Source organism: Solanum lycopersicum, chromosome 3 (assembly GCF_036512215.1).
Source record: "Solanum lycopersicum chromosome 3, SLM_r2.1".
Taxonomy (NCBI): Eukaryota; Viridiplantae; Streptophyta; class Magnoliopsida; order Solanales; family Solanaceae; genus Solanum; species Solanum lycopersicum.
In genome coordinates this window covers 59,978,493-60,003,727 of record NC_090802.1, presented here as the reverse complement: position 1 = coordinate 60,003,727, position 25,235 = coordinate 59,978,493, and the positions used below count along the sequence as shown (strand labels likewise).

General features: G+C 35.4%; 2 protein-coding genes and 1 long non-coding RNA gene across 4 annotated transcripts; all 3 read right to left on the bottom strand.

Annotated features, from left to right (window-relative positions):
• Positions 1–697: 697 nt before the first annotated feature.
• LOC101251764 (pantothenate kinase 2) lies at positions 698–15,955 on the bottom strand. Of its 2 annotated transcripts, none has more exons than XM_010320680.4 (23): positions 15,559–15,955; positions 14,804–15,107; positions 14,106–14,318; positions 13,901–13,959; positions 12,589–12,705; positions 10,497–10,616; positions 10,316–10,410; positions 9,835–9,928; positions 9,487–9,618; positions 8,300–8,412; positions 7,959–8,151; positions 6,486–6,691; positions 6,014–6,058; positions 5,835–5,883; positions 4,457–4,539; positions 3,462–3,578; positions 3,310–3,373; positions 3,034–3,180; positions 2,777–2,935; positions 2,102–2,185; positions 1,493–1,687; positions 1,326–1,397; positions 698–1,043 (listed from the first exon to the last, which is right to left on the bottom strand). In XM_010320680.4, exons 2-23 carry the CDS (start codon positions 15,060–15,062, stop codon positions 954–956), a joined length of 2,706 nt encoding a protein of 901 aa, XP_010318982.1. In that variant the 5' UTR covers positions 15,063–15,107; positions 15,559–15,955; the 3' UTR covers positions 698–953. The 2 variants fall into 2 exon arrangements, with proteins under 2 accessions (XP_010318982.1, XP_069151664.1); XM_069295563.1 differs by having other exon boundaries at positions 15,573–15,912.
• A 508-nt stretch (positions 15,956–16,463) lies between these two features.
• On the bottom strand, positions 16,464–19,788 carry LOC101252070 (iron-sulfur cluster assembly protein 1). The gene is made up of 3 exons (XM_004236163.4): positions 19,323–19,788; positions 19,153–19,207; positions 16,464–16,844 (listed from the first exon to the last, which is right to left on the bottom strand). Exons 1-3 carry the CDS (start codon positions 19,612–19,614, stop codon positions 16,691–16,693), a joined length of 501 nt encoding a protein of 166 aa, XP_004236211.1. The 5' UTR covers positions 19,615–19,788; the 3' UTR covers positions 16,464–16,690.
• Positions 19,789–21,701: 1,913 nt separating this feature from the next.
• Positions 21,702–25,008, bottom strand: LOC138347776 (uncharacterized). Its single transcript, XR_011220303.1, has 2 exons — positions 24,610–25,008; positions 21,702–21,948 (listed from the first exon to the last, which is right to left on the bottom strand). It is a non-coding gene; the product is annotated as an uncharacterized lncRNA (long non-coding RNA).
• Between the last annotated feature and the right edge of the window lie 227 nt (positions 25,009–25,235).

Sequence of the window (25,235 nt, the reverse complement as noted above, 5' to 3'; positions counted from 1 at the left end):
AAGCAAATACAACATCAAAATATTGATCATATAAGAGAACAATAGCAACAAAAAAGTAGTATGAAAATTGAAGCAAAGAAAACACGCAATACCAAAATGGAAGAATGAGATAGTTTATAAAGTAACAATAATAATTTTCTACCCTAATCTTCCTCCTCCTTTATATAGTCAGTCTTGTCATTAGTAACTATACGTGTAGAATGTTACATCATGTCTAATTACCTGGGTAAGTGAAAGGAGAATTAACCCTTGAAAATAAAGAAGAATAATAGAAGGCATTTAATGGCTTCATATATGACCCATTTACGTAGATCTTCAATCTCATAGTAGTTCAACCATTTATGTAGGATTGCAAGGGGGAAGCGCAACAAAAGAGATAACAACAAAGTGGTTAAATATGACATATATAGTAGACAATTACAACTCACATATCAATAAATATATATATTTAAAAAAAAAAAGCCATTTCAATGCACTGAACTAAGCTCTTGTTATGACCAACAAGTGTCTTTTGCATGCAGAAAACAAGTACTTCGTAAAGAAATTATCAGAAAAGACAACCACCAATCCCTCTGCTTCTACTGATAGACATCCGTTTCTTGATAACAGACAGTACATCAATCTCATGAACTTCAAAAATTGAATGTACACTGCATCCCCATCAAGGAAATGGCAAAAGAGAAAACAGAGCGCGGAATCAAGAGAATAATAATATCTTAAAACTTTCATTGCTTGAATCTAGAAAATAAAACAATCTACAGTAGAAGGATTAATGTGTAACAGAACCTATTCAGAGCAACCCTCGAGTATGAAGTGACTCATAGGCAGTTCAATAATACAATTTCTGAAGGTTTACATCTTATAATTGTATTTGTCGGGACACCTGCTTACCTAGTATGGTTGACAGTTCTGAGAGACGAGATAAATCGAAACTACATGAAAAAGGGAAGTTTTCAGCTAGCTGGTTCATATCTACAGACACAATCATAAATATTCCCTTTAACCAATTTTGCTGCCAATCGCTGATTCTTCACCATAGCAAGCTGCAAAATCACATAAACCATGTCAAAGAAGACTCTGGCACAAAGAGAGCTCATTATACTTTACACTATTCAACATCCAGCATACTCGACGAAATACCAAATAAGCTGGTTCTATAAACCGCTAATAGGACATCATGACTAAATAAAATATGGAAAAAGCTAGTCTAACTTAAAATTTCATGGAAGGTACTTATGGAGCTCCATTTGATATTCACTAGAACCATATGAATAATATGCAGAAACAATCTTTAACATGTTTTATGTGACTGCTATAATCCTTACCTTGAGAGCATCACATTTGAACTTTGCATTATAATTGGTATGCAAAGACCGACCCATCCCTTCCAAAATTACCTGCACCCAGGGAAAAAACATCCTCAGTAAGTTGCACTTATTTTCTCAATGAGATAGTCACATCTTTTAGTGTATTAAAGAAAGGAGCAGCATACCAGATCTGCATCTTTGGCTGCAGCTGCTAACTCTGAGCTCACTTGCCTCAAGTCTATGCATGGACTGCCACATCCATTCTCCACAACCATTAGAGGAACGGAAGGTGTATTTTCCTTGTAACCATCTTGGATATTACTCATAGCGTCAACAAGCAAACCTCCTGCTTCAGCTGCTCCTCGAAGAATATCACAGTGCTGTAAGCCAAAGCAATATTAGCGAGCTAATGAGATATTATGTCGAGTGGACGAGAGAGAGAGAGAGAGAGAGCGCTCTAAAATATTATACAAATAGGCCTTATTCGTGCATAGATTTATTTCTGTTTACAGAACAAGGTAAAAAGCATTATTCCTCTATTTAGAGGAGTTATACATCCAAAGGCGGATCCAAGATTTAAGTTTATGGGTTCCTACAACGACTTCAAGTTAATATATACAATATATGGGTTAGCAGTCAAATATTTATAGATATTACAGAAATTTCCAAACATATATTCAGAGTCTGAGCAAAAATTACTGGGTTCACATGAGCCTGTAACTGAAGCTGTGGACTCGCCCCCGTATGCATCTCATTATTTATAACTAATAGGAAGGCATTGAAAATCAACATACCTTTGCAGCCTCAGCAACAATATCAGGCAACTCCATTGCAGTAACATCATTTAGTGCAGGAAGTGAGTTCGCTACCAGTACAACCTGCATAAAATTTTGAATGGTTGATCTTGGAACCTAAAACATTCAGCATATATGGAAGGAGATAGGGAAGGATCATACTGATAGACTTTACTGCTTAAATAGTAAGCAAAGGAACAAATATTGTTGCTTCACACTAGATACACTGATATTACAACAAAAAGTATGAAAACAAAACAATAACTAGTACACTACTAACATCATAAGTTACATCCTAAGACATTAATGAACTTTAGTTATATAATCATAAAGATCACAACTTTTCTAGACATTCGAGAGACTAGAAACTCTCCCAGAATTCCCTTTTCTTTCTTTTCTGAATATCCCCTTTATAACTGCCCTGCCCCTCTTTCTCAGAAAAAACCACCCAATCATGACAGTTACTAAGTTTCTTAATTGTTTATTTTGGCCTCCTGGAATAAGTTCTCATAACTTGAGGCTCATCACATACAAAGCAAACAAGGTAGCAATTGAAAGTGGTTCTTACAAGTTAAATAAACACTAATCTTGTACATTATCAAATAAGCGAAGTATCACTAAATTACCATGAAGCAAAACATGAAAAATTTAGATTCATTTAAAGGCAAACCATACTTCAGTTCCACGCCGGAGAAGTTCCCTTGCAAGGGGAAGCATCCCTAAAACAATATCTGCACCTGAGTTGTCAACAAAAAGCAGTGCTCTTTTATGTGGCTGAGGCTTTTTGTCTCCAAACCCTAACATTCTCTCTTTAAAAGCATCAAAATCATCCACCTAAAGACATAAGCATGTCATTAAATGCACATTCTCTAGCAGTAAACAAAAAACAACATAAGTACGACTTTTCTAATATTCTTTTTCCTTTCACTTGCCCGCCACGGTCTTTGCATCTTCTTGCGACTCATTCTATAGATTTCAATAATTGTTCCTTTGTGATAGAGATCAACACAGGCACGTGATCCCCAATCAAAGATATTAGCAGCAAGAACACCTTCTATCAGTGTAAGTAATCTCATATCCTACAAGATAGAAACTAGATGTATCAGCAAAAACACAAAAAAATACACAACATATATTTAATCATCTAGCTAACCTGAGGAGAAAGGGAAAAAAAGAGGAGAGAAGGAAATATATGAGAAAATTCATACCTCAGTCAGGCTATCTAACTCCATCAGAAGATCAGGTAAAACTGCAAGTGAAGCTTCATTTTCCCTATAAAATATTCAATGAGTGGGGTATGATAAGTGTACTTGCTTCCAAGACAATAGAACAAAAATGTGTCCCTTCCATATGAAGATACCTTTGTTTAATGGTACGGTAAGCATCAAAAAAGTGAAACTCTCTCAAGCATTCTTCTCTTAGCTCCAAAAGGTTGGCGAGCCCTAGCTTTCCATAAGCTGCAGGTTCCTCCATCAATCTGTAACAAAATATAAGGAAATCCTAGTAGCTCTACAACCTCCTGGTTTTCACTAACAAAATTAATTCTTCCATTTTTAAATTTCTCTATTCAAGATCTAGAGCAGTTAAGCATGTAGTGAGTAGTTCCAATCTTTAGCTAAGGAATATGGCCTAAGCTCCTGTTAGCTTTCATTAAGATCAAGATGTCGGAACTTGAATATACATACCAATCTTAAATTATTGTGTCAAGATTTGAATACGTTATGATTAAAACTCATGGTTTTCAGCATCTGAATATGGACAGTTAATCTTTATTTAAAAAGTAATAAATATAGAATTCAAATTGAATACAAATATATATATATTTTTTTTATGACAAGGGAAACCCGCAGCCGCTACCCTTTAGGTGCGCACAGGGTAAAAACCCCACTCCTATACAATAGCTCGCAAACCACATAGAAGAGGTAACCCGCACCAGGCTTGACCGAAGACAAACCCCTTGCTTTCATTGGCAAGGGGTTTCGAACTTGAGACCTCCAACATGGAAGTCCCAAGCTCAAACCACTGGGCCACCCCAAAGGGTGAATACAAATATATTTTACATCCACAAAATAGTACTCCCTCAGTTTCAATATATGTTGCAAAGTTTGAATATGTATGAAATTTAAAGAAGTATGGAAGACTTCTGATTTCTTTTAATAAAGTTATTTACCTTGTAAAAAAAAAAATGAACTCTCAGTATCCTACATAAGAACAAACACTATTTCCTAAAGATTAATTAACTAAAAGACCTACATAACAATAAGCTACTTAAAATAACATCTAGAGAATCTAGAGATGGATATGGAAAAGGGAAACTAAATAAAAAATTGCAGCTAAATAAACAATGAACGATACCTAGCCAAGTGTGCAGAAAATGCCCGAGCAAATGCATCACCCCTTCTTTTTGCGTCGTCGGTTCCACCCTCACTAGCCACTGCCTGGAAGTCAAGGATTAGCTTCTCAAACCATAAAAATATGGGAGACATAACAAGATAATATAAAACAAAAGTAAACAGTGATGCACAATCCACAAATCAAAACAAAATGGCATTGATTTCCCTTTATTGTTCTAAACAATCAAAAGATTGGGTATGACATTGCATGAACGAATGAACAGCTGAAGGACAAATCAGTTCCTTGACCTAGGGGAAGGGACAAGAAGAGAGTGGAAATCTTCCATCCTAACCCCTCTGACCTAATTTTTATCTGGAAAAGACAACCTGTCAAGTCGAGGTTTACCCTTTTCAAAATTGAGTCACTTTTATATATTGGTTTTCTACAAGATAGTATAAGTAAAGTTACTCACAATATTGGCTTGTTCTATCCACAAAATTAGGAGTATCACAAACCTCACATGTAGCAACAATTTAAGAAAGAGATCAGAACTCGGAGCAGTGCATAAAGAGATTAACAAGAATATGAGGTCTAAAGAATCAATATTATGCAGATGATATTGCACAAGGTTATAAACATTTATTAGTTCCTCCACACATTTCTTGGTAATCCATACTCCACTTAACCCTTGCGCTAATGTGGTAATTTTAGCATGGTATTCATCTATATATTTTTGAGTCCATTACAAGATCCTGTATTGCTTATTTTAAGGACACTGAAAAGAGAGTCACTTGGAACTCTGGTACTTCGGTCTCTTTGGTGGGTTAATGAGAGAATGTGATGTATTCAAATGCAATAATAATTCATAATGCAGCTATCCTTCAGTACAATATGTTGCTTTTTGGCTTGATTTTCATGCAACATAATTGGGTTTCAACAGTTATCGCATATGTTTGGCTAGATGACTTAACAACAACTATGCCTCAATACCATATTATTAGTTGAGGTAGGTATTTTGCTAGATGAAAATGCAACAACCGTTCATAACCCAGCATGTCCTTTAAGTACAAAAGGTTGGTTTTGAATTGATTTTGGGGGAACACAATTGAGCTTTTCATCAACATTTTACCTCCAACATTTAGAAGCTAATCCTCTCTCACGCAATGCAACTTTATGAAGATATCATTCAGATTTACAATGATGAGAAAAGCAATAACAGTCCTCTTTTCGTCTTTATCCACCAAGGAAATTGCTTTACTGGTCTTGCATTTTCAGCACTCAAATTTTTAATTAAACATGATTGTTTGATAGGTCATGAATTGAGACACGTAATACATGGAAATCTTCTTCTCTTGGGCGGAAACAAGGATTTTGACATGATAAAAGATCAATGTCTTACCTTGTCAACAAGATCCGACAAATGCTCAGATAACACAGTGAACCAGTACCTATAGCACCGCCAAATTTTAGTCTAAGAAAAATAAGAAAGAAACTAAAAACAGGAAACCAGACTTGCTTGGCTATTACAGAGAGGGGGGGGGGGGGGAAGCATCTTAGTAGTGTTCAATTTCAACTTACTCTAGCTCGCCGTGATCTGATAGGTCTATGGTATTTGGCTCATATCTGTTAAAAAGCAATTCAAAACTCAGTAAAACACAATAATCTCCAAATGAGTGTTTGAGAAATAGTAAACATAGATATACTTCAAGTAAATCCTTGCCTTGTCAAGTACCCTCTACAGCTACACAAATAATGAAAGATAATAAAACAAAAATGGGGCATTGCTAGAAGTGTGACAGTAGTTTGCAGGCTAACCAAGTCTGGAGACCAACATAAAGAAAAACTAGTATCCTCTTCAAAGAAAACAAACACAATGGAATGAAACTAAGATAGCCAGAGATAGAAATGAAAGTAAAATAACCAGAATGTACAAACAGAAAATGATTGCAACTAGGAAGGCATGAAATATGAAAGACCAGCTCAAATAAAGAGCAGCACCTTTTATGGAGCCACGTGGAAATTGTAAAAGATCTGCCCAAAATCAACTTACGTTTTTGGATCTGCTAAAAGTGGGAAAACCTCCAAAGATGGGACCAGATGCAAAACTCCTACATTTAATTTGCTTGCATCAGATCGCAGAACTCCTTTAGATGATGGAACTTCAAAGCCTCCAAGGCCGGTAGTAGCTGGTGGAGCCATTGGAACAGGAGCAGTAATTTCAGTTCCCTTCCGCACAAATTTCTCCATCCACGATATCTGCAATCACATAAAGCTTATTACGTAACATATCCCATCAAAAACCAGAATACTAATAGACAAGAAACATCAAGCTACATTAAGTCTTTGAAAAAAAGAATCGATCTCTCAAAATTTAATCCAGTTGACCTGCTGACCTTAGCTTCTATCAATTCAAAATTCAGTACAGCTTGTCAAGCAACTATGGAGAAGAACCTTGTATAAGTTCAAAACTAATAAAGCTAGTCAAGCAACTATGGAAGCAGGCAGAGGAGGAGGAGGATAACAAGTAATTATACAGAAGGAATGTTCTCCAACCATCTCTAGAAGCAACTCTTTACCTATCCTCATAAAAACATTAACAATTCAGATTATATATGTAAAGAACAATAGTTGCATAGTTAATACCAAACTGGACAAATAGCCCAACAAAACCAGAATTGTGGGTATATTGAACTAACTGGGTCGGTTTAGTGATGTGACTCGTAACCTTTACACAACCAATGACACTTCAACTTATATGGCCAACTTCATGTGCCTTTTCACAGGCCACTTCCAATTATTCTACTTGTATGAATTGTTGATTACAAATGGATACCATATTCCCACCTTGTCAAATAGAGGTTACCCCACATAATTTTATTTTTTTATGTAGTGGTTACCCCACAGAATATATGCTTTATAGCTTTAGGAATTTATTCCTTATTAAAAATAATAAAAGAAAATATACTCGTTAGGAAACAAAAGTCCTCACATCTTGCATTCAGAAACTACTTGCAATAATCTATGGCATAAGAAACAGCTTAGAAACTCCATGCAAAAGCAAGAAAGAAAATGTCAAATCAGTAGCTGCAAGGAACATTTGCATGGCATTCAAACTATTGAAAGACACTAGTGATAACAGTCTAAGCCATACACAAAGCTTATCACATTCTGACACAAGTTTAAGCATGAACTAGCTGAGTTGGCCAGTTAGTTAGGTGATGTGGCCAGTTAGTTAGAAGTAGTTTAAGTCGTTAGACTAGAGCAGTTTTCCAAATTTCAGTTACTAGTTCAATTCTATAAATATAGCCATTACATGTAATTGGATTCATTCATGAAATAATATCTGATTCTCTCTTCTACATTCAATCCATCCTCAATTCTCGGTCATAACTCTGATTTGACTATCATCTTCTTCGAGTTCCATCTCCTAGATTAATTACTTCCATTTCAGATTGCTTAATTGCATCACATTCAAACCCAATACCCAGTGCACAAGAATTTAAAACTTTAAAGTAATACTAACCTTCTCATTCAAATCTCCCAACGGTGGGCCATGAATATTTCCTCCAATGTATGGTGCACCCATTGGGAATCTTTCCACTAAGTGATGGACCATCAGATCATCTAAACCATGCTTTTCGTAGCTCATAAAAGCACCCAGAGCTCCCAAGAAACCTTCATGTCGCAAGAACATAGCTTGTGCGTCTCCCTTGGACCTATTCACAGATTTGAAGTAGGGGTGAAATTGATGAAGAAACAATAATGAATGAAAGAAAGATGCACATGGTTTGGAGGAAAGAACTAGGAAAAGATCTACTGACTAGTTATAAATAATGAAGTGTAGTAAATTAATCAATTTCTCACCAGAACTGAACAGCAAAAGATATGGTGTCCATGGTGTAAGCATGACCTCGTATGAAAAATCCTCCAAAGAATATCCTTTTGAGTCCAAAACGCAGTGCATTGAGATAAGCTATCTAGAAGATGTTTTAAAGATAAATTTCATGATTAGGCAAATATCTAACAGTAAAAAAATACCCGTCAAGCAATGACTCATTTCCCAGAAACTACTCATTCAGAAAGGAAAGAATCAGAAATATACCTAACCATTTTTCTCTTTCCAGGACAAAGTAAATATAGCTAACTGAACTAACAATATGAACCTCTTGTCATGGAGAACTTGGCAGAAGAATTTGCCTGATACTAAATAATGAAGGCACTCATGTTCTTGAAACTCTTTTTGGGTTTCTTCACAAGGCAAGGCATTTGATATTAAATCAACTAGAAGCTAGAAATAGAAACTCAAATTTCCATAAACGTTAGTGATGCCCGTGTCCTAGATGGTCAAAAGCTATTCAGGCCGTAAACCACATCAGTATCCTATCATCTATTTCTATACAGAGCCACTTATTCATGTAGGTTATGTTTTAACAAGATATCAGCCATAACTCATATGTAATAGTGAACGATCTTGATGTTCTAAATCTAAACGTGCATATTCTGGAATGTTTGGCTTCAAGAGGAACAACAGATGTCTTGAGGGGAAGGAACAGAATTCTTTGATGTTGAAGTATAGATGCATTCGTAGTTTAAAAGGCTGGTGTAATGCTGAATTCTCGAATGATCTCAGTGTAATGATAGATTTTAATGATCCCATACAGCCTTAGAGGATTCCTAGATAGTGTTGTTTTACCTTCTTGGTGCTAAGTTTATTATCAATAATATGTTTGCTCATCAAAAGAGAACACGCAAACAACGATTTCTTTGTCCAGTTCCATTCTATGAGATCAACAACATCTCCAGTCTATTATGAGTAATCCCACAAGTTGGGACCTGGTCTCTACGAGACCAACTGTTTACAAATTTGTCACAAAATTATCACTTAGTGCACAAAACAGGATAGGACCTAAAAATGCATCTAACCCTACATACTGAACCTTTTATTTATCAAGAAAAAGTTTCCATTAGTATAACAGGGCCAATTCAGACCCTAAATATAGAACTTGAAGTAAATGCTTTGAAGAATTGTAGGGATCTTGAACGTGGGATACCTGACCAATATTATATGAAATCATGCGCAGCAGGGATAGAGAGATGTCTTCAGGCTTATAATCTTTAAGATCCTTGTTTTCTGAAATGGTCTTCCCAAAACTCGAAGCGATTGTTGAAGCTGAAAGGCCAATCTATAGAGATATTATAGATCTTGAGTAGATAATCATTAGGATGCATAGAAAATATGAACTAAATAAAACAAAAAGGAAAACAACTACAGGCTCTCAGGAGAAACATGGATCTTATTTTCCCCCATGATTAAACACATAAGCAGACCACTAAAGTTCACCTCTGTTTAATTAGTACAATAAATCCTAGATAACAGAACCTGGTCTATTGGAATGTACCTTTGAGTAATCCATACCACCATATATGTCACCAACAAGCATGTCTATGGTGCTATTGTCTCCACGCTGACTGAGCTCTAGCAGTTCATCAAAACTGTAACAGAGAATTGACAAAATCAATTACAATAACATTTAGCCCCATATTAGAGTGTTTAGGATGTCATATCCCAAGGCTGGTAGAATCTGGAACAATATCCCATTTTCACTCATACAAAAATTGGAATACTGACCCATCGTGAATGGGCTTAAATACACATGATGAAAGAAATTTGATGTTATAATCTTTTGTTACCCTTTGGAACTCTCAACAACCTTCTTGATGATAAAATAATAATATTGACTTCAACTTCTCAAAAAACAAGAGGGGAAAAAAAAGAGGAACGATTGATGTGAGAGATTGTGCTCAGGATTCTAAATCATCTATAACGTCTCTAATTTATTCTCTTCAAACATTATCCGATTGCTGTCTAATCAAAAGTACCTCTTGCATTTAGTCAACAACCTCCCCAATCCCCAATATGTACCACCTCCGACATTTGTGCCACTGACCCGCTGAAACTGCCCATCCCCATCAACCTATAATAACGCAAAAAGAAGACATTAGTGGGAACTCGAACTTTTTATTAGCTCAATAACTCCAAACAAGAACTAAGGCAGAGTACCTTGATCATACTAACACCAGAACCAATATTCACAAGCAAATATGGAAATAAATCATTCTGGTCTATCTGCACAAACTCCTTGTGACCCTCCATATGCGTAAAAGCTTCATGACGGATTGCCTATTCAAAAAAAGCTTTCAACAATATAACCAACAAAGGTGATAATGTAAGCAAAAGTCAAAGATCATTGTCTGAAAGCCCCCAAGCTAAATTAAGTTAAACTACGCAATGATGAGGCCAAACCTGCCTGACCATGAACATCCAATAGACACAAAATATTCTTACATAGAAAAGAAAGTAGACAACAACTTGTGAATTAACTTCTTCAAAATAAAGTGAAAGTTGTAGCCAAGTAAGAAATGCTATATGGTTTAGTATCAGGAATATACTTATATGAAATGGTATGATTTCATTGATATAGGGGACCAGTGCAACTTCTGCAGGTCACTGATATATAAATATGCATAGAAATGTAACACCTAAAAGGATCTCACTAGACAACTTGCTGATTGGATACTGGAACACAACTATATTACAACGTCCCATGTGAAATCAGAACTTAAACCAAGCAAAAAAGGAAAAAAACTGGTCACTTGAAAGCATAACAAAAGAAGTATAACAACAAGGAGATGAAAGTATTAGAATGAAGAAGCCAGTCCTCTTTAAGGATATATCAATTACAGTGTGCAATCATATCTTTGTAAGAATGAAACTATCTGTGCAAACAAATAAATGAAAGAACCATGCAATAACATATTTGTAAAAATACCAATTACAGTGCACAATGATATCTTTGTAAGAATGAAACTATCTGTGCAAACAAATAAATGAACGAGCCATGCAATAATATATTTGTAAAAATAAAACTAAATCTGTCAAGCAAATCAAAAAGAGAGCCTTTAAGACCTATTTTGCACTCATACAGCTGTATTCAAAATGCAAAATTCAGTACATTCCATCAGCAATTGATAACAAAGACTATAGCATAAACATGTTGAAAATTTTGCTGAAGCGGCTAATTTTCCAACTTCACATTCTGACATATTCAACAGCCATCAACAGTCAGTATTCCTTCAATAGTAGCTGGGAAATGCAGAAATCAATAAATAAAGAAGACAAAAAATAGCACAACAAATGCAGATGCATAGACCTACTACTAAACTATTTCATTCATTAAGAGCACGACACATGCAGATGCAAGGACGTCCCTATGTCAGAAATCAATTAATCCCAAAATAGTTTTGTTACTAACCAGAGCCTTGAGATGAAGGCAAAGTCTACATAAAAGAAAACATTAGAATGGCTGCTTTATTCGTCAGTAAAAAACTAAGTATAAACAACATCTACACCTTAATCCCAAACAAGTTGAGGTCAGCTATATGAATTCTCACTGACCATGTAACTTCATTTAAGCTCATCTCAGACAAACATTATACAAAATAAAAAGTGTCCCCACTTGTGGAATAAAACTAACTTTGTTATTCTAGTCAAAATAAAAGTTCTATAAGCTTTCTACATTTTTTACTGGCATGTTCTTCATTAAAAAATTAAATTAACACATTATTCTTTATGCATCTTCAGCTTAAAGCTATGGGGATTAGGATGGTTCTGGTTTTCACAACTTGAATTTTCCTGTTCTTAATGTGGAGCTAAAGGGTGAAAGCACTATGGCAGTCAACTTTCAAGGATATAAAATAGTCGAGAGCTGTACTTTTTGAAAGTTAGGTGAAGGTACTTCCGAAATATGTAAGAACAGAGCTATCTATAATATATCCTACTAAAACTGTAAAAAATTTCCTTGGTTAAGTCAGAGGCTCTTCTTGAAGTAATTAACAAATCCTGAATGTCAGATACTTCATGATGATCTCTATCCTAAAATTGTGGCCCAGAAAGCCAGCTGTAAGACAATTTACAAGTAAATTTGAAAATCAGCATTGAGTTGTTCTTTGTACTACTCCCAAGAGAAATGTGATCAAGAAAGCAACATTTATGCACTCTATTCAGTCAAAGAAAGGACTTGGATCTAAACCTGCCACAATGGAGAAAATGCAGAGTGAGACAGTTGAGCAAAAACAGATCATTTTTATCTTACCTTGAGTAAGAAATTTGCACCAGAAACAAGACAATTCATTTCATCTTCTTTCTCTATACTGACTCCCAGCCTTTCCTTAAAAAGATCAGCAAACTTATATGCCCCACCGCCTGTAGCCTTTCCACAAAACCAAACTAGTTAAACCTGTAGCCTTTTCACAGAACCAAACCAGTTAAACCTGTAGTCTTTTCACAAAAAACAAACCAGTAAAATAGGTGAATGTATGTGTGAATTATCAAAACTAATAACCACATTTCACATTGTTATTATATAGTTAAAGCACTTCCTGAATAACTGTTCTGAAGTGGTAACCAGAGTCCAGAGTATATAGTGGGTTATTTATTTTTTATGAGGTTATCCTCAAAGACAGCTGCACCCTTTGATACTCAGGATAATGGTCCCTCCCCTCTACCCTTCTCCACTTAATTAACACCAAACTTGATTTACACTGCACAGGGATCACTATGACCCAAGTTATAAGTCCCTCGATCTTTTCCCATTTGAACTAAGCCTTGGGGGCTAATATGGTGGATTCTATTATTATCAATAATCATCAGAGAAGAATTCAATGAGGATCTCATTAGGACATCGGTAAGTTTCTATTAGTAATTTATTACAAATGAAATATACACCAAGATGATCCTGTAGTTTAAGTAGCTCAGGAAAAAAAAATACCACATGTACGAGACAGGAGATTTTCTTTGATGAAATAGGGGTACAATTACGAAAACTAGTTCAATTATAAGACCCGTCTAGCTATGCCTGTATAGCCGTACATGGAATCAGTTTCTCTTCACTTAGACCTCAGAGCTCTAACATTTATTTAGTTTCTTAATTCCTAATCTTTTAATTTTTCTTATTTTTCTTTCTCCTTGTTTTTCACTTGCACTTATTTTGAGTACTTCAAAGTTTAAACCAATTTGCCTCTTCCTCCATTTAACGTGATTCTGATCAAACTAAAACTGGAAGTAGACATCCTGGCTCAATAGCATTGATACATAAAATAAAATAAAAAGTGTCCCCTCTTTAACAGTTCAAATTTTTCTAACACGTGGTCACAAAGCTCTACATGGTACCAGAGAAAATAAGGTTCCTAGATTTAAATGTCACTATGCCTGATATCAAAGAAGTACTTGCACATGTTTGGCCCTAGTAAAGAGAATAATACATCATTTGAAGGAAGAAAATGAAGTGCCTAGCTCAAATGTAAGGGAAGTGTGCTATTAAATAATCAAACAAAGAAAAGTCACCTCCCTCACAACTTTAACTTATAAATGAGGTTGACACGCAATTTAACGAATATGATGCTCACCTTAATTACTGCATTTTCACTAGGTGGGGCATCGGAAGGCCAACATCGTGGATCCATCCCTGGCCACAAGATTATGAACAAAACGTAAAAAATACTCTTGCCAATGTACGTGGTGTTGATCAAGAACATTTGAAAATCACGGGGCAATAAAGGGCATTTACAAAATTAGCAATTTAAAAATTATGCACAAATCAAAGAACTATACCACCGCAGTGAAGTTGCTTGGAATGTATAAAATCTAAGCACTCATTGATTTTCGACGTCTCAAACTTCACAAAATGAAGCCTCCCTCCAAGGATAGGATAGCTTCTTCTGCTGCCATTAGTAACACCCAATCTCTCCTTAACTTTCCTCTTTCTCCCATCATCCACTTGTCGGTCCGCGTGTCTTGAAAAGTATATCAGCTTGATCAGAGAGCCTGGATTAAAAAATCCATGGAAATATTATTCCAGTACTAATAGTAGTATGATTTAGGTTAATCGTAATAAGCTTTTCGCACATCAAACTCAGAACCAGTGCAAGAGTTCCACATTACACCAAAAAGCATACAAAAGCAGATAAAGTTGGGACAAACGTCAGACTTGGAGACACCACAAAAAAAAGTTGTGCGGACTCTTCACTCGATGCCACACCCATGTCGGATTCTCTAAACCTACACTACTGTTGGAGAATCCAACATGCAACCATTTGACATCTTTTAAGAGTCCGAGCAACAGTTCACAATCATTCATATCAGTGGTAGCTTTTTGCCCAAATTTTCAAACTTATCAACGGACATGTTAGCAACATTGAACTGAAAGTATGAAACTAAACAAGAAAATATCAACTTCACTGGCAATAAGAATTACACAAACATCAAAACCCAAACTTCTTAAGACTCCAACAAAGACAGTGAAAATTTACCACCAATATCCAAAGCAAGGTGTGAAATATCATCAGTCTGATTAGGCAACAGAATTGCAGGATCCTTCTCCTCAAAATTCCCCTGAATTGCAGCACCACTTACATCTAGCTGTGGACGAGAAGATGACCTGTGAATTGAACTCCCAGGCAAAGGCGCCATATCTTTCTCTACAATATCCTTCTCAGTCATCTGTTGAGATTCCTCATTTATACCGTCAATTTCAATGTGAGAGTGGTCCTTTGTCGTTGAACTTGCCATTAACTCACTCTCTCTCTCTATGTCCTGCCTACCTTGCTCCTAAACCTAAACAAATTTTCTTTAGTCAATTGGTCCAATTTGGTTAGCGCACAGTACTTTACTCCAAACAAAATTCAAGTTCCGCCACCAAACCAAACAAACTACTGTGACGAATAAACAAGTATTTATTGGGCAGTGAAAGTCAACGTTCAAAATTACCCAGAACCCATATATACTAAAACAATAAAACTACAAGTAGTAACAATAATAATAATAAAAGGATTGATTATTAATCACCGGTGACAGGCTGTAGACGGCTTTTTAGTTTCCCCCTACCTACTAGTAGAGATTTAATTATGCAGGACGAAGATTAAAGTTTGAATGATCTCTATCTATCTAAACAATAAGTTCATTTAAGAAACATTGATGAATTCGCCGTAAATGGCAGTGACAAGTGTAAAACAACCTAAACCATTGGGACCCAGAAAAGAAAAAGTAAACAAGATGATGATCATACGAGTGTTAACAAACCCAACAAAGACCGGAGGATTATTAATAAGAGAATCTTGAATCTTGAATGTGATTCTTGATTCTGAATCGACCCAGTTGTGGAGGATTAGAATCTTGAATGTGATTCTTGATTTTCAGTCTTGTACTTCTCAATTGGTCTTGCAATAAATAAATAAAGACTACAAAAGATGCGCTGAATGGTGGTCCGTTCAGCGAGTAGACCCGCAATGCAGCGAGAAAATATTTTCGCAATAATGTTATGAAATTTTTAGTGTTTAAATAAGAAAGATGTATTTTTTTCATAATTATATAATAAATTAAAAATTGATATGTATCATCTTCCACATAGTATTTGGTTGTTGGGTTCTTTCTTTATAGCAGAAGACTAATTACACTTTTTTTATATATAATTAAAGCATATATGTTTGTCTCATAATGAGATAATTTATTGTATCAAAATCCAATACAAAAAAACGAACATAATTTGATTGTTTTTCAAAGAACTATCTCTCAAATAGTAACAAGTAAAACTAAGTTTTTTTTTATATATTTTAAAAACCATTTAATAAGGATAGTTTGGTAAGAAATTTATATCAACAATAAAAATTTTAAATAAGTGCATTAAATTAAATCGTGACAAGTACAAGGAGTAATAAATTCGGAACACCATTCATTCCTGTTTAGAATTACTGTGAACCAAAATTACCTCATAATTTTTTAATTTAATCTTACCAGGTTTACATACTATATCACATTTTTATCTATTAGAAATAAACGGTAACTGTTTTATTTTTAAAAATAATAATTCAAGTTTTTAGTTAAGAAATACATATACAAAGCTTCAAGCTTATTCACTGCAATATTAAAACTATGTGACACAGGTGATGCATCTACTACATCTTGGTCACGGGCTATAATAAATCATCGTCGTTATTTGAAAAAACATAGGAACAGGATTCTGTAGCTTAGACAACGTCTAAGCGACGTGGATAACAGAAACTCGCAAAAGCAAGATCCACTCTTCAAACAAAGTAACAACATTACAAACCCAACAGTCAGACAACTAATTTACATCTATGAAAATCCAGGATACATGTATTCTTATGCCCAACTTCATCCTTCGTTTCTCAGCTAGTATATCAAACTGCTTTTTCGGATGATGCATTTTCTGCTTTGCCATCAAATTTTGCCTTCTTCGCCTCGTAATCCTTCACAGCAGCCTTAATTGCATCCTCAGCAAGCATACTGCAGTGCAGTTTAACAGGTGGGAGGGAGAGATGTTTTGCTATCTCCCTGCAGTAAAGTCAGATATGCTTCAGAATACACACTCACACAGGCAGATTACCAATTAACCATCAAGCAGGTTGAAGGTCACGAAATAAAGGGACAGATGTACCAAGAATCGAGGTATTTAAAAAATTTTAAATCACATATATAAATGCATCGGAAAAATGCTTTAAATAAACTGCCACTTACAGAAAGTCAACAAGAAGCCCCTCCAGTTAGTCAATCCTTCTTGGTGCTTAATTAATGATACACGTATTATCTTACCAAAGAAAGTTGGATATGCCTCACATATCCCGAACCTAAAAGTAAGTTCCCTCTAAACTAAATTATGTTGAATAGGTTACCGACAGCCAGCCAAGTTGGCGCTTCATGTACATGGTTATGTTTTTGAGATTTCTCTTAACTTAATGTGATGAATGGTTGGATACAAGGCTGGTCATTTCCAAGTTATGCTGGATTCAGGACTTGGAAGTTTTTTCAAGGATACAGACTACTGTGGTGTAAAAAGTATAATCACCGCTAGATATCTTCTATAATGTACAAGGTTTGCAGCAGTCATGGTGCCTTCCCTGAATGACTAACAGACGCTGTTACATTGTAAAGATACATGGCTCTTTAATATGACAGTTTGGTTGATCTCACTTACGTTAACTTAACGGAAGCTGAGCTGAAGTTGACAATGTCATAACAGAATTACATCTTCATTTATGCACTAGGAAGTCGTAGTAATACCTTTGACTTAACTTACGAATACTCTTTAACTATCATGACTCTTTAACTTTCATGATCCCCACTGCGCGAAAATCCAAATGTGAAGAATTAATAGGACGGTTCTAGCCAAAATTGAAGTTTTTAATTCAAGAAAGGACAAAGTACATTCACACACAAATATAAGACGTTTTAGAGGGTTAATTAAGCCCTAATAAGACTTTATGACTTCCTTACAGCAATAAAAAAATCCACAGCAGCACCACAATACCAAAAAATGCAGCACGGCAGTAGCAGTATCAATATACCAAATGCACAGTAGTGGCACAACACTATACCAAAAACCGCAGCACATTAACAGCGCCAAAAAACCAAAAAACCAAAAAACGCAGCACAGTAGCAGACCACATTACAGAAGACACAGCACAGTAGCAGCACCACAATACCAAAAAAATGCAGCACAGTAGAAGACCACAATACCAAAAAAAATGCATGCTCTCCTTTTATAAAACTGAAAGCAATTGGGGAAAGAAATGGGGGAGGAGAACCAGTTGGCTTTGTTTTATCGCTCTGTTAAAAAAATCACGATTGTTAGGATTGGAACTAAATATGCACCACTTCTTAAAGAATATAGGACTATTAATGTTCCACCCAAAAGAAATAAGATCATTTTGAGCCAAGTCCAATGAAAGTGGAAAAAACTTCGGCTTTTTCTCAATTTTAAGATCCAATTATTATTTTTCGGCTAAGTTTTCTTTTTCTTCTCTTTTTTGAGTAAGTATTTTTCGGTAAGTTTCAACAAGCTTTCAGTAAGTTCCAAAAAAAAGTTTTCTCAAGCTCAATTTGATATTCCTATTTTAAGAGACCCACCTTCTGATTGACCGATGGGACTGAGATATTCCGTGTAGACTAATTCTAAACAAACTTATACCTTCAATTTTGCTGAATTAACACATACAAGATAAACGAAAGCATCTAATCTCCTAGCAGTCATATACAAGATAAAAGAAAGCATCTACTTTCCTAGCAGTTCAACCTTAATCTTTTGAGGGTGTTAGACAGATGACGCAAACCGTGCACGGTGCATCCAAAGAGCTAATGTAACATTCTTGGAATCTAAGGTCTAATCTCAACAAAGATGACACAGTAATTTTTTCATCTGTTTAAATCTAAGGGGCCAAAAATACTCATGCATATAGTGAGAGATAACATGTATCTAGTCAGTTGGTCAACGTGCACTGCAGCTATAATACCACCACTTCCTCACCAAAAAGGGGCTATACCCATACTTTGTTTAAAATATTAATTTGCAGCAAAGTATTTTGAAAACTGAAATCCAACCCAACTTGAAAGCCACTGAGTCCTCCCTACAATTTCAAAAGCAATATTGGAATTGCCCCAGACTCCCAGGTAATAACAACATGACAGAACCATTGAAACAAGACATAAAAACAAAGAAAATCAACTGTTCAATTACTTATAAGCAGGGTCACCTGAGGAAATCATGAAGATAGGAAAAAAGCGAAGGGGATAATCTGAAACCACACTATGTACCCTAAAAACACACACAAAAAGGAAAAACCAAAAGAAAGTTCAAAGGACTTACGTGTTCTTTATGGACAGTACTTCCTCCATTTGTCTTCCTTTCACCCACTCAGTAGCTGAAAATTTGGAAATTTTTAATTCAGAATCAAATCAAACCAAACCAAAATAGGGCCAGATGCTCGATAAAGTCGGTTCATAATATGTGCAGAAGGTAAAACCAACGAAACATACCGACGGATGAAGAAGCAATTGCAGAGCCACAACCAAAGGTCTTAAAACAAGCATCCGTAATTTTCCCCGTCTGTTCATCGACCTTGATTTGAAGCTTCATCACATCCCCACAAGCCGGAGCTCCGACAAGACCCGTACCAACAGTGGGATCGTTCTTGTCAAAGGACCCAACGTTTCGGGGATTATTGTAATGGTCCACCACTCTTTCATGATAGAGCCGGGTCAAAACCCCTCGCGTCACCGGCGATCGTTGCCCTAGCCCCAAAATTCGATTTCCGACGTGCTTCAACATCTTCGTAATTTGCCCTAATTCGTTGAATTTGGGAATTAAGGAGCTATGTCGATGCGTGTGTTGTTGTATATATATGATGAGGTTCCCGTTTGTGTGGAAGAAGACGAGAGGCGGTATCACCGATCAAGAGGAAAAAGAATTGGGTCTCAACATATAAAATTAGTTATTGGGCCAATGTCCCCTTTGGGCCTTTTTAAAAAGAGCAAAACTTTCGGATATAGCAAATATAAAAATTATATTTGTATGTTATAGTTATAATTTATATAATTGTGCTTTATAGTAAATGTTATATTTGTTATGGCTATTAATATGTATATTGTGATATACGTATACAAAAATAATAATTGTCTAATTTGTTTCGATATACATATATAAAATAATTAATTGTATAATATATGTTTGTATAAAGCGAGAAAGGCAAAAGAAAGTTGGTTTGATTTATATTTGTATACGATTATTTATATTTGTATATGACGATAATTGTCTTTGATTTTTCAGTTTTGTCATTATATACATTCAATCTTTTTGTGTATAACTTTTTAAAGTTTGTATAAACGTGAAATTTTTGAATTTCGTATAATATGATTTATACAAGGTATTTTGTATAGTTGTTTAAAGCTCATAAATATATGTTTGTATCAATTTGTTATTTTGAGCTTTATTATATTTATATAATTTCAGACTTCATATTATTCAATTATACAAATACATGTGAATTATACAAACGTAGCAGCAAATTATACAAACGAGATGTGAATTATACAAATTATTGTCCTTTATCGCTTGCCTCTCTCCTCCCTCTTCCAATCTCGCTTGCCATATAAACAAATTCATAATTATAATATACAATTATCTAACCAATATACATATACGATTCACATCTCCCACACTTTATCCTCTCTGGCTCGCTTCTCTCCTCTTTCTCCCAATCTCGCTCGCCCCTCTCCTCTTTATAACATTTAGCTACAAATTGTAATTATTAAACTATAACTATGAAGAGTGTTTTGGCTATTTTTAGTGGGTATATATAAAAGTTCCTCATAAAATTTAGTATTGTAATATGTGACAAGTGACGTTATAAAAGATATGACAAGTTACGCTCATGACATCAAACATAATATCTCATAAGTTATATTACAAAGCAAAAGAAGTTATGTTGTTACTATTATTTTATATGATCTAGGAGCGTCCATAACATTGGTGTGATACAATTTGAGCAACAGATCCTAATGCAGATCCATACACATATGCTATCATTTTACATTTGCTATTCGATTTTGTTTGCATAATATAAACATGACCCTTAACTTGGTGTTAACGAATAAATATGTTATCCAACTTTAAATGTGTACAAGTATGTACATAAACTATTAATATAAAATCGAACAAGTAGACACAAGTAACCTACATGGCATAATACATCTAGGATGTCATGTAGGATATAAAATTACCATGTAGGGTTTCATGTAGGACGAATGCGTACATTTGCTAATTTTATGCAAGTTTAAATGTCTACTTGTGTACACTCAAAGTTAAAGGTCATAGTTACAAATTGACATCAGATTAAGAGTCATGTTTATGTATTATGTCATTTTTTCCTCTAAAAGGAATAAATAGCATATACCGCAAAAATCATAGCTTTAATTTGCAAATGCTACAACATATTTAGAAAAACACTATGACATAACTTGTTTTGTATAACTTATGTGACAACCCCCTCGGGATCCACATATTCAGGTATTGTCTCTGCCATGGGCGGCCATTCGCTCTTTTAATCCCCTCTTATTGGCTCGCAGCCTCAAGGGAGAATCGAACCCGTGACCTATGGCTCCTTTACATCCCTCCCAAGGAGATCGCCTCTTACCAATTGAGCAACTTTGTCACGACCGGAATCTAGACCCCAGACGAGACCGGTGTCGTTGACCTCTCAGAGGTCGCAGACAAGCCTACTTACGTCATTCTTACTTTACATAGATTAATTTTAGCGAAAAATTTGAAATTTTTGATTCTTTAATCATACTTGCTGAACATTCTTAACATTTCGTAATCGTTCATCATCAACCATCTAACATTTAAGAGATAAGCAATTGAAAGAAATAATTCATTAAGTATTAATTGTATATCGGCCAAAATAGCACCAATACAAAGTCTGAACCAAAACAGGAAAGAAACGCTAGTGGAACATGCTCCACTAGCTCAACTCTAAAACTACGCTAGAATGTAAAACAGTAGCATCCTCGAAAGCATGAGGACCTACCAAACTCCGAATGAATACTGACGTCCGGATAGCTGCAACAACGAACTTGTAGCTCTAGCGTCCACCTGTGCCTGCACCTAAAAGTAGATGTTCGTATGGAATTAGTACACACTTGTACTAAGTATGGGTACATGCAAGTACACACCAGGGACATGCATGAGGAAGAAGAGCTCTTTCCTAACAACATGATGTTTGGAAGTCAAGTCAGTGGACTTGCTAAAATGAGATTAGGAAAGTTATGCCATGAGAGTGACATGCATCATTATAATCATCGTATTGCACACAAGACATAACATCTTCACATATCACATAACATATAACACATAGTTTCTTTCATATTATTCATTCATATACCATGAGACCTTATTATCATAGACTTAACCTTAAGACTTTCCAAAATGAGGGCTCAACATATGGGACCTCAACTAGGGAGCTTTCTTTAGCAAACACAGAGTCTGCTTCATTCATTCATTCGTATTTCATTTCAATTCATTCATAGGCCAGTGCGAACACCAGCTATACCTAGGATGTAGTTTAAGACTTTCATCGGGTTTGCTGTGCAATGATCAGGAATGACCTAATGTCATTACCTGAATCTAGCTCACCTCTTGATTATCCTATCCTAACACTTTCGGTATCATTCATTTCTTTATATGATTCATTTGAGGCTGGCCTCATTCATTCATTGGGAACTTTAACTTTAACCGACATAGATCATGTGAGCATCATGAAATCCAGTGTCTTCCCCACACCGAAAAGAGGTGGAATCATCGGCCAAAGCGATTCAATAACATGCTAGCGTATATGGGAATTTGACCCAGCCAGATCCCTATAGTGGCAATATAGGTTCAAAGACTAGGAGATGGAGACCCATACCCGGCAAGCCGGACAGTCTCATCTCATGAGAGTTACGTGAACCTCCGCCCTTCCCGAAAGAAGGCATCACCGCTCATAGCTAGCCTATCGGTGCTCAGTATAAAGTTCCATTACATTCAACTCATACATCATGGAAGCTGGCTTCTAGTATGAGGGCATCATAGCTCAATAGATGATTTCTCATCTCATTATTAGTATTAAGTATTTTAAACTCAATATTTTTCATTAAAGTATTTATAGAGACTGATCTCTTCATTATCTTACACTCTCATTGATGAGTACGTATTGGTAACATTTACTTAGGCTCATTTGAGATTGCTCTCTTCATATACATTAGCCTCACATCATGATTGTCACCACATTCTTCATTTCATTACGTACATCTTAGGTTCACTTATTTTTGAACGTATGTTAAACTTATGTGTCTATACATACAAGCCATGGGGCTTCATTTATAGTTCGTTAAGTGATTCTTATTTTCCTAAGATTATGTATTACAAGACTTATGTATCTTGTATATATACCAAGATCTTGATTTTTGATCAAAGTAGATTACATTATTCTTGAATATTTTACTCACGTATGACTTATGTATCAATACGGAGGTTTGGGCACGGGAACCCCACTCTTGAATCATTTGGACATCATTTATATTTTTCATCGCCTTCATTTCTAATATTCATAACATTAGAACTCTAAATTAAATCTCAACATTTTCATAAAATAATAAATTTTCTATTTTAATTAGAATTCTAATTCAAATCCTTTTTTTTTTATTCATTAAATTCGCCTCATTGGGGAGGTTGTGGGTTCGAACCCCCACAGCCCCTTATTTTTCCTCTCTTTTTCGCTGAAGAGGAGGCTGTGAGGTGGTGGGTTCGAACCCCCACAGCCCCTCATATTTTTTTTTTATACACTGCTACAGTCTTTGAGGTCGTGGGTTCGATTCCCACGCCTCACGTTTTATTTCTTCCCATTTTCCCTCTCTCGCGCGCACTTGGAGGTCGTGGGTTCGAATCTCACGCCTCCCATTTAATTTACTGAATTAATTCCCTTCCCCTCTTTTCCCCAGGTCGCGTGTTCGATTCCCTTCAGTCCCATTTCTTTTCCCTTTTTCGCGAACTGGGGGTCGGGGGTTCGATTCCCGCCCCCAGCATCTCTTTTTTTTCTTTTCTTCCTCTTCCAGTACCCGATTTCGAATCCCCCCAGCCCCCCGTTTTTTTTTTCTTTTTCTGCGAGTTACTGCAGCCTCACGGGTGAGGTCCCAGGTTCGAATCCTGGCGGCCTCATTCCTTTAAAATTTAATAAATTTCCAGATTTCCTTCATTAAACTTTAGTCTAAATTAAAGTTGTATTGTTTCTGAAATTTTTGGTCATTTTTCAATTCGTTTTTATCAATATTTTCACTTGAATTCCTAAGAAAATTCGTAGACTATTATAACACATTTTAAGTGCATCTTTTATGGGTTTGTTTGGCTAAAAGATTGTTAATCAATTACTATATACTTCATCATAATGAACATCATCTTGTACACCCATTATACACATCAAATACACAATAAATACAATCATATTACATTAAACTTTTGTAGCATTACATAGAGAACCTCATTCACCGTAACATACTTAATTTCAAGAAAAACATGGTTGTCATTCATACGATTCCAAGTACACAAACATAATCATATTCATCGCGAAAACATAATATACATCTAAATCTACCAGCAACCATACCCAACCTAAATTTCATTGGGAGCTAGTGACAAGGACATACAAAAGGGAACAACCCTAGTTTTCGGAATGAATATCTTGAACCTTAAGGGGTCTCTTGGGAAAGGGACCAAGAGAGAAGAAACCCATACCTTAATCGATGTTCAAACTTTAATGTTGCTGCCCGGAAAACTCCTCCAAACCACTCCCAATTCACTTCAACGTACACCTCTCTCGACAAACCTCTCTTAGCCTTGACGTTTTGATTACTTTTTCTTTTGCTTAAAAATTTTTGTTAGTTCTTCAAGCATGAAAACTGTTGATGTTTTGGCAGAAATAATGTGAGGAAGATGGAGAACGTGAGAGAGGGAGTTAAGAAGCGTGAGAGAGAGAGGACTATTTGGATTAGGAGACTAATTCAAGAATTAGTCAAATAACATTTAAAATAAATAAATACAAATCTGTTTTATTTATTTACTTATTTATTTATTTATTCATTTAAAACGTGAAAGGACAATTATGCCCTTAAATACCTATTTATTCTTATTTATATAATTCTCTCTTTTTTTTAATCGTTACAACTTACTTTTGAGTTTTTGGATAAAATCATTCTTCAACTGTGACTCAAATATAATCTACATTCTTATATTTCTAAGTGAGCATAAAACATCCTTATACTATCCAAAAAATAACAAGAATCATCATTTACTCTATTTTTGCTAAGTAACTAATTGAACTGATAAAAAATATTCTTTAAATTGATCATGTCTTAGCCACG

Coding starts and splice junctions, on each gene's coding strand:
- LOC101251764 (XM_010320680.4), bottom strand. CDS start 15,062: ATGGCAAGTTCAACGACAAAGGACCACTCTCACATTGAAATTGACGGT. Junction 3,181..3,309: donor AGTTAGATAGCCTGACTGAG/GTATGAATTTTC, acceptor TCTATCTTGTAG/GATATGAGATTACTTACACT. Junction 2,936..3,033: donor AGATGCAAAGACCGTGGCGG/GCAAGTGAAAGG, acceptor TTATGTCTTTAG/GTGGATGATTTTGATGCTTT.
- LOC101252070 (XM_004236163.4), bottom strand. CDS start 19,614: ATGTTGAAGCACGTCGGAAATCGAATTTTGGGGCTAGGGCAACGATCG. Junction 19,208..19,322: donor AATTGCTTCTTCATCCGTCG/GTATGTTTCGTT, acceptor CCAAATTTTCAG/CTACTGAGTGGGTGAAAGGA. Junction 16,845..19,152: donor GTACTGTCCATAAAGAACAC/GTAAGTCCTTTG, acceptor ACTTTACTGCAG/GGAGATAGCAAAACATCTCT.